The 17,160-nt window shown below is 38.7% G+C and overlaps 3 protein-coding genes across 3 annotated transcripts; 2 read left to right on the top strand and 1 right to left on the bottom strand.

The window, feature by feature from the left end:
- Positions 1-724: 724 nt before the first annotated feature.
- On the top strand, positions 725-1,579 carry LOC309400611 (olfactory receptor 6X1-like; the record flags this gene model as incomplete). Its single annotated transcript, XM_081969171.1, has 1 exon — positions 725-1,579. One exon carries the CDS (start codon positions 725-727, stop codon positions 1,577-1,579), a length of 855 nt encoding a protein of 284 aa, XP_081825297.1.
- A 5,114-nt stretch (positions 1,580-6,693) lies between these two features.
- LOC309400609 (olfactory receptor 6X1-like) lies at positions 6,694-7,635 on the top strand (the record flags this gene model as incomplete). Its single annotated transcript, XM_081969169.1, has 1 exon — positions 6,694-7,635. One exon carries the CDS (start codon positions 6,694-6,696, stop codon positions 7,633-7,635), a length of 942 nt encoding a protein of 313 aa, XP_081825295.1.
- Positions 7,636-12,679: 5,044 nt separating this feature from the next.
- On the bottom strand, positions 12,680-13,702 carry LOC309400608 (olfactory receptor 6X1-like; the record flags this gene model as incomplete). The annotated part of the gene is made up of 1 exon (XM_081969168.1): positions 12,680-13,702. The coding sequence occupies one exon, from the start codon at positions 13,700-13,702 to the stop codon at positions 12,680-12,682; it is 1,023 nt and encodes a 340-aa protein (XP_081825294.1).
- Between the last annotated feature and the right edge of the window lie 3,458 nt (positions 13,703-17,160).

Genomic DNA, 17,160 nt, shown 5'->3' with positions numbered 1-17,160 from the left:
CCCAACACTGGAAGTCTTTAAGAAGATTCTGGATAGCCATTTGTCTGGAATGGTAGAGGGTTTCCTGCCTAGGCAGGGGGTTGGACTAGAAGACATCCAAGGTCCCTTCCAACTCTGCCATTGTATCGTATTGTATAAAAGAGGTCATTTGATTGTTTTCTTCAAATTCCCAAGAAAAAATGGATAGATTTATGTTATAGAAATTATACAACAAAACCTTAGGTTGAGGATTTTTAAAAAATAAATAATCAACTTTATTTAACAAGATTATTCTTTCTGGTACATACATATTTCACTAAAAGCTCTGGAAAATGTAAATATATATATTTTAAAAAATTCCTACTGAACTTGGTTCTAGATTCCAAAAAGTGGATCCTGCATTTTTTGGGAAAATGTGATGATGATGATGATGATGATGATGATGATGATGAGGAGGAGGAGGAGGAGGAGGAGGAGGAGGAGGAGGAGGAGGAGGAGGAGGAGGATGGAGGAGGATTGAACTTGCTTCTAGGCCAAAGCTTTGGGTTGGGTTGGGTTGACTGATAAAACATCAAGTTGTAGAACAATCATTTCAATGACTCATTCCTCTGATACTGCTGAACAATTATTCTGCTCTTGGATGAACAGGTTTTGGATGGAGAACCAAACAGTTGTCGCCGAATTCATTTTACTGGGATTTCCCAGTATCCTAAAAGTAAGATTTCTGGTGTTTGTGGGCGTCTTGATGATTTATATCTTGACCATCACTGGGAATGTTGTCATCGTTGCCACTGTGGCTTATGACCCTAGTCTCCATAAGCCAATGTACTTCTTCCTCGGCAACCTCTCGTTCCTAGGAATCATGTATGTGACAGCTACAATCCCCAAACTTTTGGCCAATTTACTCGCCGTCAAGAAATCTATCAGCCTGGCTGGTTGCAAAGCTCAAGCTTTTTCCCACTTCTTCCTAGGAGCCACAGAATTCTTCCTTCTCACCGCCATGGCGTATGACCGTTACATGGCCATTTGCCACCCTCTTCATTATCACGTAATCATGAGTAGCAGAGTTTGCATTCAACTGGCTTGTGGATGCTGGTTTGGTGGCCTGATGACTGTTTTGGTGCAGACCGTTCTAGTGTTCCGACTTCCATTCTGCGGCCCCAATACAATCAATCACTTCTATTGTGACGTTGGACCCTTGCTAAAGCTGGCTTGCACGGACACTCATCCAGTTGAATGGACAGTCTTTGTTGTGGCCACCGTTGTGGTGTTCAGCAACTCCTTGTTGACGGTGGTTTCCTACTTCTTCATCATCTCTGCTGTGATGAGAATCCCATCCATTTCTGGAAGGCAAAAGGCTTTTTCTACCTGTATCTCTCACTTAATTGTGGTTATTCTGTTGTACGGGGCAATTATTTTTATCTATGTCAGACCAACAGGGCATGCGTCGTTCAATATGAACAAAGTAGTTTCCCTTCTCAATACATTGGTTACACCATTGCTCAACCCTTTTATTTACACCCTCAGGAACAAAGAAGTTAAAGATTCTCTGAAAAGGGGGTTACGCTGGAAGAAAGTATTTGAGAAAAGTCACAAGTAAATTAAAAAAAGAAATTGAGAAATGACTGACTAAAGAACCATGGAATAACATAAATCTAACGTCAGGGTTCCAAATAGCACCCAAAAGTAAATCAGAATCCAAGGCAAAGTTTTGCCCAAAGTTTCAATTTCTTAAGAGAGCTATGTCAGCACACCTGGGAAACCCCAAATCTAAAAGCTTCCTGGTTTCCCCCACTAAGTTCAACGTTCAAGATCTTGCCCCCACACCCACAAGTCCATCACATGGTCCAATCTCCCACTGCCATGCAGGCTGTTCCACCCATCCAATTCCGGTCAGGTGCAGAGGTGCAGAGACAAAGGATGACCTTGGCTTTCTAGAAAGAATGTTGTTATGGCTACATATCATCTAACTCTGTACAATCTCCCCACTCCCATTTTCCCACAATGGAAAATGGACTTTTTAAAGAAAGTCCAGAAAATGTTCAATTTTTTCCCCACAGATTTTGGATGCACCTTTTGAAAAAAACAACATTCAGGTTCTTTTTATGTAAATCGTAAACAAACAACTCTCATTCTAACCCTTCGGACATGTTTTTCAAGAGGCAATTTGCTTTCCCTTTAAGATGCTTTGCTTCTCATCCAAGAAGCTTGTCCAGTTATGAAGAACTGAGGAAGCTTCTCAGATAGGAAGGGAAATGCATTCAAGGAAAAAAAACAAAGAAATTTCCAGCTGCCTTTTGAAAAAAGAAGCACCTTTGGAACAGCCGTGACTTGGATGGCTGAGAATCTCTACAAGACTTTCGCCCCCTTCCATAACCAGTAAAATTAAGACATAATGTTATGTGGTATTGTTTGGAAGCAATGGTTAACCGCTGGGAATGCAGGCTGTTCAAAACATGGACAGAATTAATTTAAAGTAATAAAAAAAAATCAGAAGCATCAGAACGTGTCCTGAATATTATTTTCAGTTGGGTGATGCTGAGATTGATGGTGATGATAATAAAAAAATGACTCGGATTGTGTTATATTACCCCTTATTCATGCTTTCTTTAAAAGTTTAATGTGATGCACAAAACAGAGAATTTTCTTTTTAAAAAGGGAATTTATTCTTATCTATTGAAGGGTACTTACAGACTTTTGTAAGAAATGAGCACACCATTTTTAACGTTGGCAAGAAACAGCTTCATTTCATTCCAGCACTGTCAAGATGCTTTTCAGGTATAACCTTGTGTTAAATCACTTTTTCATTTCTACCTTTGAACTGCCTACACATCTGTCTGCTTTTTCTGCGTTGGATGTGAGTAAAGCACATCTTTCTCCTTCTATCCTGGCCACTTTTTGCAGAGCTACGATTGAGAGCGTTTTAACAAACTGCATCACTGTTGTTGTTGTTTTAACAAACTTCATTACTGTTTGGTTTGGTGGCAGCAAGTGCCTCAGATAGAAAGTCCATACAGAGAGTGGTGAGGATAGCTGAGAAGATGAGGGAATGAGGGAATAAATGGGGAACTCATCAAATTTGCAGATGACACCAAGCTTGCAGGAATAGCCAACACTCCAGAAGATAGGCTTAAGATACAGAAGGATCTTGACAAACTTGAACATTGGGCACTATCTAATAAAATGAAATTCAATGGTGAAAAGAGTAAGGTTCTACATTTAGGCAACAAAAACGAAATGCACAGGTACAGTATAGGTGGGACCTTGCTCAACAGTAGTAACTGTGAAAGGGATCTTGGAGTCCTAGTGGACAACCATTTAAATATGAGCCAGCAGTGTGCAGCAGCTGCCAAAAAAGCCAACACAGTCCTAGGCTGCATCAACAGAGGGATAGAATCAAGATCACGTGAAGTGTTAATACCACTTTATAATGCCTTGGTAAGGCCACACTTGGAACACGGCATTCAGTTCTGGTCGCCACAATGTAAAAAAGATGTGGAGACTCTAGAAAGAGTGCAGAGGAGAGCAACAAAGATGATTAGGGGACTGGAGACTAAAACATATGAAGAACAGTTGCAGGAACTGGGTATGTGTCTAGCTTAAGAGAAAGAAGGACTAGGGGAGACATGATAGCAGTGTTCCAATATCTCAGGGGTTGCCACAAAGAAGAGGGAGTCAAACTATTCTCCAAGGCACCTGAAGGTAGAACAAGAAGCAATGGGTGGAAACTAATCAAGGAGAGAAGCAACTTAGAACTGAGGAGAAATTTCCTGACAGTTAGAACAATTAATCAGTGGAACAGAAGTTGCCTCCAGAAGTTGTGAATGCCCCAACACTGGAAGTTTTTAAGAAGATGTTGGATAGCTATTTGTCTGAAACGGTATAGGGTTTCTTGCCTAGGCAGGGGGTTGGACTAGAAGACCTCCAAGGTCCCTTCCAACTCTACTATTGTATTGTATTGTATTGATTATAGGAAGCTCTAATGCTTATAAGTGCTATGTGCTTAGAGCTCAAACCATTGTTAGGGACCTCACATCAGAGGTGGTATTCAGCAGGTTCTTACCATTTCTGGAGAAGCAGTAGTGGAAATTTTGGGTAGTTCTGAGCTCTGTTTTTGCTGGCAGAGGGCTATCAAAGGAAACTAAAAATGAAACAAAAGGAGAAATGTTTCCCCTTTTGCATTTCAGCATGCAAGAAGGGACAGGAAAGGAGAAAGGGAAAAAGGAAAGACAGAGAAAATATAGCAAGAGAGCACGGAAGGAAAATGAGAAAAGAGGAGAAGGACGAAGAAAGAATGAAGAAGGAAAGAAAAAGAAGAAAAGGAAGGAAGGAAGGAAGGAAGGAAGGAAGGAAGGAAGGAAGGAAGGAAGGAAGGAGATAATAATGAGAGGAAGGGTGGATTTTAGGAAAGTTCTGCCTTAGCACTTGGCCACCATAGGTGTCCCTAACATGAATGATGTCAACCTGCCCATCCCATCCCCTGAGGTCAAACATAACTCTGATGCAGGCCTCAATGAAATTGAGTTTGACACCCCTGGCGTAGAAAGAGTTCTCTCCCAAAAAAAGACCTTCTAATTCATCGGCCCTCTTAATGACCAATCCCTATTTCTCAACTTGGTTTAGATAATTTCAGATGACCCATTTCCATTATTTCAAAGCTGTTCTCTGAAGACATCCATACACAAACTACTAATTGGCCTAATGGAAACTATTACATTAGTTACGATATCCCTGAGGAGCGATTAAGGAAATAATATTTCTGACTATTCTGTCTTAAAGAAGAGAGCTATATGTAGAATCTTTCTGTGGTAAGATTGTCTTCCCAACATGTTTGATGAGGGCCAGGAGGGTAAGAATGGAGAGTCTATATATTTTTTTCTTAGTTGAACATGTTGTGGTTGACAATTTTGTATACATCCTGTTGAAATGTTAATCTAAGCAAGTTTCTGCATCCTAAGTGCAGGTTCTTCTTATCAGCATTAAGTATATCAACCAAATACATACAACTTTTCCATATGGAAAATGGCAAGGATGCAACTAATTCAAAATCTCAGGTTCAAGACAAGTGAATAAGCATCAGAATTGAGCTGGAAGGAGCTTGGAGGTCTTCTAGATTAAATAGATGCAACATTGCTTGGGATTTAAGCTGTGGAATTTAGAGATTTTTTTTAAAAAAGGACATTGCATTATTTTGCTAAATCCTACTATGGAGAGCCCTCTACTAAGAGCAAGCCACAAAGGAACAGGAGGTTCATAGGCTTCCAGATTCTAGCAGTTGTCGATGTGATGGTCGAAAAGATGGAGAGATACACAGAGAGAAGGAGAATCCCACCTGCTCCGTCATTTTAGGATTCTACGATTCAGAATTGGCTGGATGAATTTTACAGATGTAGAATTATAGATAAAGAAATCCATAACTGTCCTTTTTAAAGAATTCCCTGTATGGAGATTCTCAGTCATCCAGATCATTTTTGTCCCTGCAAGTAATAGTGTGTGCGTCACCCACACTTATGGCAAAAAGGAAGTTTGGACTGCTATGGTGTGTTGCAGTGAAGGGGCTTGTGTTGTGAAAGAGTGTTGGGGAATTCCTATTGTGACTTAATGGCTTTGTCCTGTGTAGGATCTTGAGTAAGGGGCTAATCCTATCATTCTGTCCTTTGCTGCAAGGAGTTTCAAAATATCCTGTCTTGAATGGATGATTAAATCTGCATTTCTAAAAGCTGCCTCCTCAGTTTCTGTTTGGAGGCAGGGAGACTGGGGCTGCTTCCTGCCTCTAAAAAAAACCCCATGCTTCTCCATTTCTCTTCTAGGGAAATATAATATTCTGCCTTTTTAAATATATTCCTCAAAATATTTCATTCTTTTAGGAGGAAGGGATTCCCACATCCCAAAGGCGCTTTCTTCCTAAAGGTGTCTAGATGTTCCTGTTTTGCTTTAAAATGTTTTGCTTCTCCTTTAAGAAGCTTCTCCAGAACTGAAGAATTGAGAGAAAATGGTTCCTCTTTGGACGCTTAAAAATAGGACACTATCTGCAACTTGCTAAAGATTTAGGCATATCATATTTTATGAATGCTTTGGCTTTGGGGGCTCTTTCAGTCAATGGGGTTTTATCAGGAATCTCATGAGCTCATGGGAGTTGGGAGCGACAGCATGATCTTAGAGAATGAAACAACTACTTTGAGTCAAGGGAAGGAAGCACAAGATTCAGAGTCTCAAAGATGCAACGAATCACAGTTTGAATTTCTTCTTAATCTTCACACTGCACAGTCCTGTCAACTCTTCTTCTCTAATGTTCAAATCACTTTCTCCTCTCTCTTATTTCAGGAAAGAAGAAGAGGACTACTGTAACATCTGAAATATCAATCCAAACGTTGAAATATGATGTGGTGCACCTGAATTTTGACATTACCATAGTAACATTCCATGTACATGTTGGCAAAATATACTGCAAATGATAAAATGCAATTCCTTTTTCATTAAACAATAAGTGTCAGTTTTCCAGACAGACAAATGTACGTAAATACATAGAATATTTCAGAAGTTTTCAATGCACTATGCTTCCTGCCTCCCTCCACCCTTCCTTCCTGCTTTTTCTTCATTTGTTTCTGTTCATGAACTTTATTTGTAAATGTAATGTATGCATTAGCCATAACCTTTTGAAATGATAGATGCCACCTGAGCTACTGCTGAGAAATCTTTGGCCATTTTGAAACGATGGAGCCTAGGAATGTGTCCAGAGTAACTGAGTTCATCCTATTAGGAATTCCTTTTCTGTATGATTTTCACCGATTCTTCTTTGTGGTGGGTCTCTTCATGTATCTGGTAACCATCCTTGGGAATGGCTTCATCCTCATCATCGTCACAATTGAGCCAAGACTTCAGACCCCGATGTACATCTTCCTCAGCAACCTTGCTTTCCTGGAGATCTGCTATACCTCCACTGTGGTACCCAAATTACTACAGACGTTTATACAAACCAAGACCACCATCTGCTTCCACTGTTGCCTTACTCAAGGGCTTTTTCACTTCTGTTTCGGTAGTACGGAACTTTTCATCCTCACCGCTATGGCCTTTGACCGCTATCTGGCCATCTGCAAGCCCCTTCAGTATCCCATCATGATGTCCAGGCATGTGTGCCTTCAAATGTCTTTGGCCACCTGGTATGCTGCCTTTGTGATTATCTTTTTTCATTATTTTATGGTTTGGGGATTGCCGTTCTGTGGGTCCAATGTCATTGACAGTTTCTTCTGCGATATCGGTCCTCTGTTGAGTCTTGTCTGTGCAGACACCCATTTCATTGAGTCTCTCAGACTGTTGACTGCCTTTGTTGTTGTGATTATAACCTTGCTTCTCATCACACTGTCCTACATTTTCATCATTGCCACCGTCCTACGCGTTCCCTCTGCTGTAGGACGGAAGAAGGCCTTCTCCACCTGCTCATCTCACCTGTTGGTGGTGTCCTTATTGTATGCAGCTCTTGTCTTCATGTACATGAGGTCCGGTGTCCAGTCCTCATACCGCTTCACCAGGACTGTGGCGGTCTTGAACACCACTCTTACCCCAATGCTGAATCCTTTCATATACACCATTCGGAATGCCGAAGTCAAAAAAGCCGTCCAGAATATAATCCATAAAAGGAAAGGGACCTTAAATTGAGATAATGATTGGAACAATAGTTCCAGGACTCTCAAATGTAGTAGAATTAAGATGAAATTTAGAGATTTGTGGCATCGGTGACATTTTGAGTGACACAATCAGATTTCAACTGCCAATAATTTCAGACTTAAGACACATGTCTAGTTTAATGAAAAGAAGGACTAGGGGGACACATGATAGCAGTGTTCCAATATCTCAGGGGCTGCCACAAAGAAGAGGGAGTCAAACTATTCTCCAAGGCACCTGAGGGCAGGTCAAGGAGCAATGGGTGGAAATTAACCAAGGAGAGAAGCAACTTAGAACTAAGGAGAAATTTACTGTCACAATCAGCGAAGCGTGCGCTCAGCGAACCAGTTGTTAAAGTAGTAGGATCCCACCCCTGATTCTACGTCTGTAAAATAAGCCAGCCATCTCCAAATAATAGCATCCTAAAATGATGGAGCAGGTGGGATTCTCCTTCTCTCAGTGTATCTCTCCATTTTTCATCCATCACATCAACAACTGCTAGAATCGGGGAGATCTTAGTAGAGGGGTCTCCATAGTAGGATTTAGCAAAAGAATGCAATGTCCTTTAAAAAAGTAATCTTTCTCAGTTCTACATCTTAAATCCCAAGCAATTTCAATGTTGCATCTACATAATCGAGAAGACCACTAAGGTCCCTTCCAGCTCTTTTCTGATACTGATGCTTATTTATTTTATTTTATTCCTTTTATTTGGTTTTCAAACTTGTAAAAGATAACAGGTATGAGTATAAACATAAATATGAGCACAGTAAATGGGTACAAATAAATGGAGACAGTAGGACAGGGGCGGTAGACACACTGGTGCGCTTATGCACGCCCCTTACAAACCTCTTAGGAATGAGCTGAAGTCAACAGTAGTCAGTCTTGGGTTAAAATTATGAGGGTTTGGGGATGTAACAACAGGTCAGGTAGGGCATTCCAGGCATTGACCACTCTGTTGCTGAAGTCGTATTTTCTGCAATCGAGTTTGGAGAAGTTTACCTTGAGTTTGTATCTATTGTTTGCCTGTGTATTATTGTAGTTGAAGCTAAAGTAGTCATTGTCAGGTAGGACATTGTAGAGGATAATTTTGTGTCTTACACATAGGTCAGACCATAGGCGGTATAGTTCCATGTTGTCCAAGTCCAAAATTTAAAGTCTGGCGACATAGGTTTATTCACATTATTATTATTATTATTATTATTATTATTATTATTATTATTATTATTATTATTATTATTATTATTATTATTATTATTATTATTATTATTATTATTTACTTTATTCATTAAACATGAAACTCAGCCAACTGAACATTTAAAAACGCATTACAAATACCATTGATTGGTGCTAATGGTTGATACGGTTTGCTGCCAGCGTCCTAGGTATCAATCAATTACCTTCTTAAAATACGTATAAGATGTTTCGAGTAGCGCAGCTTTTTGCACTTCCACTGGTGTTATTGAAGGAAGCTGCAATTTGTGGATGTATCTTGTAAAATTCTTGGACATGGGGCCAAGTGCCCCGATGACAATGGGTGTCACTGTTACATGCCTCATCCATAGCCGTGTACTTTCGATGGCCAGGTCGCGATATTTCATGATTTTTTTCTAGTTCTTTTTCTTTGACTCTGGCATCTCCAGGAACAGCGATATCAATAAACTACACTTCGGCCCTTTACAACTGTGATATCTGGCGTGTTGTGCTCCAAATGACGATCCGTTTGTATTCGAAAGTCCCACAAGATCTTCACCTTCTCATTTTCGATACGTTTTTCCACTTTATGTTCCCATGTCTTTCTGGATACAGGTAAATCATATATTTTTTATATAATGACCAGTGGATTAATTTAGCAACTTGGTCGTGTCTTGCTTTGTAATCATGCAATTTTGCTGCATTCACATATTAAATGTGAAACAGTTTCGACTTTGTTATTGCAAAGTCAGCAGTTTGGGTTGTCAGTGGACTTTTGTATCTTCGCTTTCATGGCATTAGTTTGTAGTGCTTGTTCTTGAGCAGCCAGTATTAAACCTTCCATTTCTTTCTTGATAGTTCCCATCTTAAGCCATGTCCATGTCAAGTTGTCATCACATTTTCCTTCAATGTTTTTTAAGTCCTGTCCATGCAAAGCTTTGGTTTTCCATCTATTTAATCTGTCATCCAGCTGTTTTTCCTTATATCCTGCCTTTGTTTCTGTTGTTTTTATGCTGTTCCATTAAAGACATTTAAAGACCTTTGTTTTCTCATACTTGAGACAAGTATGAGAAAGTCGAATCTGCCATTCGGAAGCCAGAGTCTGATTTTTTTTAGAAACAATATATCTTTTGTTCTCTCTTCTTTGTTCTCACTGACTTTGTAATTGAACCGTTTGCAACTTGCTTACAGAAACTGATAAAGAGCCAAGGGCACGAATTGTTCTTGCAGGTGCTTTTGTGAAATATTTTGGCAAGGGAAGGAAAAGAAAAGAAAAAGACAGAACCCTTCTTTTTTTAAAAGTATAAAAGAAGTTGTGCTTAAGTCCATTTAAAATAAATATATTTATATACACAAAAGAGGCTTGGAAGGCTAGAGTGGCAGTGGATTTTAGACTTCTTTTTTCTTTTTTTTTTCCTCTTTTTTTCCCCTGTAAACATGAATCAATATGCAGATGAGGAATTCTTAAGTTTTCAAAATATCTTGGCTGGAATTCAAAATATATTGGAAGGATTTGGGAGATTTGAGAAGAAGTTGATAGTCTATTGTTTCTCATAGCAAAAGATGAGGGGGTTGGAGCCCCAAAAATTAAAGAAGAGAATGAAGATATAGAAGATAAAGATAAGACAACAGATGAACCTATTAATGGAGCAGACATGGGTGAAAGTGGAAAGAAGGGAATATGGAAAAGTGAATTTGACAATCTGGAGCTCTATCCCTGTTTTCAAGATACAGGAGAAAGAAAAGGGCTGATAATGATGGAGTTAAGAAGAGAAACCTTTTCAGAAACACGTCTGATAACCAAAGCTAAGCTAATTTCAATACCAGTTCAAGGGCAACGAGATTATCTGAGAGATCTTTTAAGCAACAAAGTGCGGAGAGAAGTTTACAGAAACTTTATAAAGGTGTTAAAAAGAGAATTGACACAACAACTGGCAAAAGAGATAAGACTGTTTTGTTACTGGAAAGATACAGGTTGATAATGAAAGTTGATGTTTAAAAAATTAGTTAATTTTTGCTGATTAATAAGTAGGAATTTTAGTATTTTGTAGATTGTTCTAGATTGTTATTCAATGTTTATTCGTTAACAAGTAATTAACTACGATAATAATAATGAAATGATAATCTTAACTAGTAAAAGCAATTTGGATATAAATTGCAAATTGGGACCTGGGAAAAATACATAAATTTTATTAACAAATTTTTGTTTAGATCTTGTTATAAATGTAATTTCTCTTGGGTCTGATGAGAGGAGATGTGATATAAATAGTAAATAATTTTTAATTAACTACAACAATACCAAGGAAATGTTAATGGTTAATGTTTAATGATATATACATGTGTTGGTATTGGTAAAAGCAAATTGGATACAAGCTCTAAATAGTGAGATGGGAGGGGGGAAAGAGGAGGAAATGCTTAGATATTTTATTAATTGATTTTTTTCCCAGAATGTGTAATAAAGGTGTAATGTTATTGGAGGTTTATTGAAATTGCTAATGAATGCCAGTAGGTGGTTGTGTCTTTAAACACAAAGGATTTCAGATAAAAACACATTTAAATAATTATAGTTAAATGAGAATGGGGGTACATTGATAGTAAAATACATAAAGATTTTTGATTTAAAATGTACAATTCAATATGAATGAAGTATAAGTAATGATTGTGAAAGAAACACATGGAATTTATTTGTAACCAATCGACACGCTTTCTACAAGATGTAATGAAGGATGATTCTTTTTTTGTGTGTGTTTTTGTTTAATTAAAACAAAACAAAAATTTCCCCCAAAAATGTCACTGATGCCACAATCCTCTAAATTTCATCTTATTTCGACTACATTTGTGAGTCCTGAAACTACTGTTCCAACCATTATATGAATTTAAGGTTCCTTTCCTTTTATGGATTACATCCTGGATGGCTTTTTTGACTTCGGCATTCCATATTGTGTAACATAGTTAATCCTCAACTTACAACCATCTGTTTAGTGACTGTTTGAAGTGACAACATCACTGATAAAAGGTGACGGATGGATGTTTTCCAAACTTAGGAACACTGCAGCATCCCCATTGTCACATGATAAAAATAGAAGAGCGGAGTGGAGTGGAATGAAATGGAATGGAACAGAATGGAATAGATTGGGGATAGAATAGATTGGGATAGAATGGGATAGGGAAAAGGGAATAACAAAGTAGGAAGGGAAATTGTAGGTCTCCTAGTCAAACCCCCTTCTTAGGCAGGAAACCCTACACCACTTCAGACAAATGGTTGTCTAATCTCTTCTTAAAAAACTTCCAGTGTTGGAGCATTTACAACTTCTAGAGGCAAGTTGTGATTCATTGTTCTAACTTTCAGGAAATTTCTCCTTAGTTCTGAATTGCTTCTCACCTTGATTAGTTTTCACCCATTGCTTCTTGTCCCATTGCTTCAGGTGCCTTGGAGGAAAGCTTGACTCCCTCTTCTTTGTGGCAGCTCCCAAGATAGTGGAATACTGTTATCATGTCACCCCTAATCTTTCTTTTCATCAAACTAGATGTATTTTTAAGTCTAAAATTATTGCCAGTTGAATTCTGATTGCGTCACTCAAAATGTCACCGATCCCACAAATCTGTAAATTTCATCTTATTTCTACTACATTTGGGAATCCTGAAAGTATTGTTCCAATCATTAGGACTGGCCCATGTTTCTCCTCAACCTCTTCATTATCCAACTCTGCTGCCAGCAGGAGGCAAAAGCCCCTGAGATATTGGAATACTGTTACCATGTCACCACCTAGTCCTTTTTTTCATCAAACTAGACATTTTTAAATCTGAAATTATTGACAGTTGAATTCTGATTGTGTCACTCAAAATGTCACCGATGCCACAGTCCTCTAAATTTCATCTTATTTCTACTACATTTGGGAATCCTGAAAGTATTGTTCCAATCATTATCTGAATTTAAGGTTCCCTTCCTTTTATGGATTACGTTCTGGACGGCTTTTTTGACTTCGGCGTTCCGAATGGTGTATATGAAAGGATTCAGCATTGGGGTAAGAGTGGTGTTCAAGACGGCCACAGTCCTTGTGAAGTGGTTTGAGGAGTGGACATCGGGCCTCACGTACATGAAGGCAAGAGCACCATATAAAATAGACACCACCAACAGGTGAGATGAGCAGGTGGAGAAGGCCTTCTTCCGTCCTACAGCAGAGGGAACTCGCAGGATGGTGGCAATGATGAAAATGTAGGACAGAATGATGAGAAGCAAAGTCATAATCACACTGACAAAGGCACCCAACATTCCGAGAAACTCAATGAGATGAGTGTCAGTGCAGGCAAGGCTCAACATAGGACCGAAATCGCAGAAGAAATGGTCAACAATATTGGACTTGCAGAACGGCAGTTTCCAAACCATAAAACAATTAGGAAAGATAATCATAAAGGCAGCATACCAGGTGGCTAGAGACATTTGAAGGCACAAGTGCTTGGACATTATGATGGGATACTGAAGGGGCTTGCAGATGGCCAGATAGCGGTCAAAGGCCATAGCAGTGAGGATGAAAAGTTCCGTACTACCAAAACAGAAGTGAAAAAGCCCTTGAATAAGGCAACAGTGGAAGCAGATGGTGGTCTTGGTTTGTATAAACGTCTGTAGTAATTTGGGTACCGCAGTGGAGGTATAGCAGATCTCCAGGAAAGCAAGGTTGCTGAGGAAGATGTACATTGGGGTCTGAAGTCTCGGCTCAATTGCGACGATGATGAGGATGAAGCCATTCCCAAGGATGGTTACAAAGTAAATGAAGAGACCCAGCACAAAGAAGAATCCGTGAAAATCATACAGAAAAGGAATTCCTAATAGGATGAATTCAGTTACTCTGGAAATATTCCTAGGCTCCATCCTTTCAAAATGGTCAATGATTTCTCAGCATTAGCTCAGATAACATCTAGCATTTCAAACATTATTGCTAACGCGTACATTACATTTTCAAATAAAGTTAAGAAACAGAAACAGATGAAGAAAAAAATCTCAATACAGGAAAAAAAGTTGTAGGAAGGAAGCACAGTGCCTTTAAAACTTCTGAAATGTTCTATTTATCTACATTTGTCTGTCTGGAAAACTATTGACTATTATTGTTGTAACACCTACACATTTAATGAAAAAAAGGAAATGCATTTGATCATTTGAAATATATTATGCCCATAAGTATATAAAAAGTCACTACGGTGATGTCAAAATTCACATAATGCCCCACATTATATTTCAGTGTTTGGATTGATATTTCAGACATTACACTGGCCATCTTCTGTTTTCCTGAAATAAAAGAAGAACACATTTAAGCAGAAAAAATAACTTTCTAAATAAAGGTGATTTTTCAAAAGGCAACTGTACTTTCCTTGTTTTTCCTTGAAGACGTTTTGCTTCTCATCCAAGAAGCTTCATCAGTTCTGACTAGATGACATGGGGAGGTTGATACTATTAGTTCTTCCACTCAGAATTAATCTTTCCATCACCCCCACCATCCAGTCATAAGTGATGAAGCTTCTTGGATGGGAAGCAAAACATCTTCAACGAAAAACAAAGACAGTCCAGTTACCTTTTGCCAAAGTACTTTTGAGACAACCATGATTTGGATAACTGAGGATTTCCAAGATAAATGAATAAAGATGGTTAATTTAGGATGCATTGCAAAACATTTTGACATACAGGATTCATTTCTGAAATCTCACATGGGAATAGTCTTTAAATGCTCAGATTATGATGGCTAAGAAAACTAAAGAATGACAAAAAAAGGTATAGTCATGGAAATAGATTTAATTTTAGTATTTAATTAATTTATTATTAATCTTATCTAAATAATGAGACACACTTTTACCAACACCAGTCTTATTCTTTGAACCTGGGAAGTGCTACTATAAACCTTTGCAACCATCTCAGTCTTTGTGAGTGCCACTCAGATCAAAGAAATACAAATAAAATTGTCAGATCTCCATGTTCTCCATTTTGATGCATTAAAAATTCACAACATCTTAAACCAGCAATTATGAAAACAAGCAGGTCAAAAGACTTGGGAGTTTCTTCATAATGGAATAGCCAGCTCTAAATGCAAGCAGATTCTCTGTTGGGACAACGGCTTTTTAGTTATTTTGGTTGATGTTATTTGACTGGAAGGAGGGTGATTGGATTTGCTTGGAAATAGGATTTGGGAATTTTGAACCTTGACTTATCTTGGGGGCAAGTAATTTTAGGTCCAAGGAGCTCTGCTTTTAAATTTAGCCTCTACAATCCCATATCTTTGTTTCATCTTACATTTGTTGGGTGGTGGAGAAGAGAAGGAGAAAAGGAGAAAGTGATTTAGCATTAATGAAGAAGAACTGGTAGGACTGTGCAATGCAAAGCTTGCTTTAAAGGTAGTGCTGTCTAACTGGCTTCCATCTTCACTCTCATCTTGAATAAATCACTAGAGATGTGTGATGTTCCTTCTTGCTTCAAAGGCTCTACTATCATCCCAGTGCCAAAGAAACCCTCCATCAAGGAACGAATGACTTCAGACCAGTTGCTCTTAACATCAGTAGTTACGAAGACCTTTGAAAGCCTTGTTAGACCCCCTTGCAATTTGCCTACTGAGCAAATAGATTGACAGAGGATGCTATTAATATGACTCTGCACTACATCCTACAACATCGTGACTCTCCAAAGACCTACACAAGGGTCCTCTTTGTAGACTTCAGCTTAGCACTCAATACTATCATTCAAGATGTTGTTCTAACGAAACTAAATCAGCCAGCTGCACCTGATCACAGTTGTATCATAAGCTTCCTAACCTTTAGGATGCAGCAGACAAAGCTAGGCAAAATCACATCAGATACCTGTAGAATTAGCACAGGAGCCCTCCCAGGGCTGGGTGTTCTCTCCACTTCTCTCTATACGCCAATGGCCGCATCTCAAAATATCCCTCTATTAAAATACTGATGTTTGAAGATGATACAACAGTGTTTGGTCTCATTCAAGACAACAATGAATCTGCATGCAGACGGGAGGTTGAACAACTACTAGCCTTGTGGTCCAACCAGATCAATCTTGAACTAAATGCACTCAAAACCGTAGAAATTGTGGTGCATTTTAGAAGAAAACCTCCTATATTACCACCTCTTACAATACTAGACGACACAGTATCAACAGTAGAGACCTTCAGGTTTCTAGGTTCTATCGTATCTCAAGGCTTAAGATGGTCATCTAACATCAAAAATCTCGTCAAAAAAGCACAACAAAGAATGTTCTTTATGCATCAACTCAGAAAGCTCCAACTGCCCAAAGAGCTCCTAATTCAATTCTACAAAGGAATTGTTGAGTCTGTCAATTCCACCTCTATAACAGTCTGGTTTGGCTCTGCAACCCAACAAGACAGACACGGACTTCAGGGGATAATCAGAACTGCAGAAAAACAATGGCTACCAACCTGCCTTCCATTGAGGACCTGTATAGTGTACGAGTCAAAAAGGGGGCTGTGAAAATATCTACAGACCCCTCACATCCTGGACATCCATTGTTTCAACTTCTACCCTCAAAACGATGCTATAGGGCACTGCACACCAGAACAACTATACACAAGAACTATCACTTAGAGTTGTATCTTATGATTCTTGATGAATGTATTTTTTTTCCTTTTATGTACACGGAGAGCTTATGCTCCAAAGACAAACTCCTTGTGTATCCAATCACACTTAATAGAATTCTTTATTGGCCAAGTATGATTAGGAATTTAAAAGGAATTTGTCTTTGGTTACTACTAGTCACAGGTTACTAAATAAGCAATCAAATTATACTAGGAAACAAATAAAGCAACGTAAACCATAATGATACAAGCAACAAGGTTATACTCATAAGTGGGAAGAGGTTCTTACTAGGAAGGATGAGAAGAATAAAAGTAATACAGTCTTTTAGTAAATAGTTTGATAGTGTTGTTGGAATTAGTTATTTAGCAGAGTGATGGCATGTGGGGGGAAAACTGTCCTTGTGTCTATTTGATCTGGTGTGCAATGTTCTATAATGTCATTTTGTGGGTTAGAAGTTGAAACAATTGATGTCCAGGATATGAGGAGTCTGTTGATATTTCCACAGCTCTCTTTTTGACCCGTGCAGTATAGAAGGTCCTCAATGGAAGGACTCTCCTTCATCTAGAAGACCTCCAAGACTCCTTCCAACTCTATTCCGATTCTGATCCATCTGTCTGGAGCCTGAGATTTTAAATTTGGTACAGCTTTGCCAATTTCCATTCAGCAAAGTGGTATGTGTTCGGCTGATATGTTTAACCTCAATAAGAAGAAATTGCACTCACGATGCTGAAATATGTTAAG

Source organism: Natrix helvetica, assembly GCF_964273705.1.
Source record: "Natrix helvetica genome assembly, chromosome: W".
NCBI classification, from domain to species: Eukaryota; Metazoa; Chordata; class Lepidosauria; order Squamata; family Natricidae; genus Natrix; species Natrix helvetica.
Note: the sequence above shows the minus strand (reverse complement) of the source record. Positions and strands in the feature narration are given on the sequence as shown.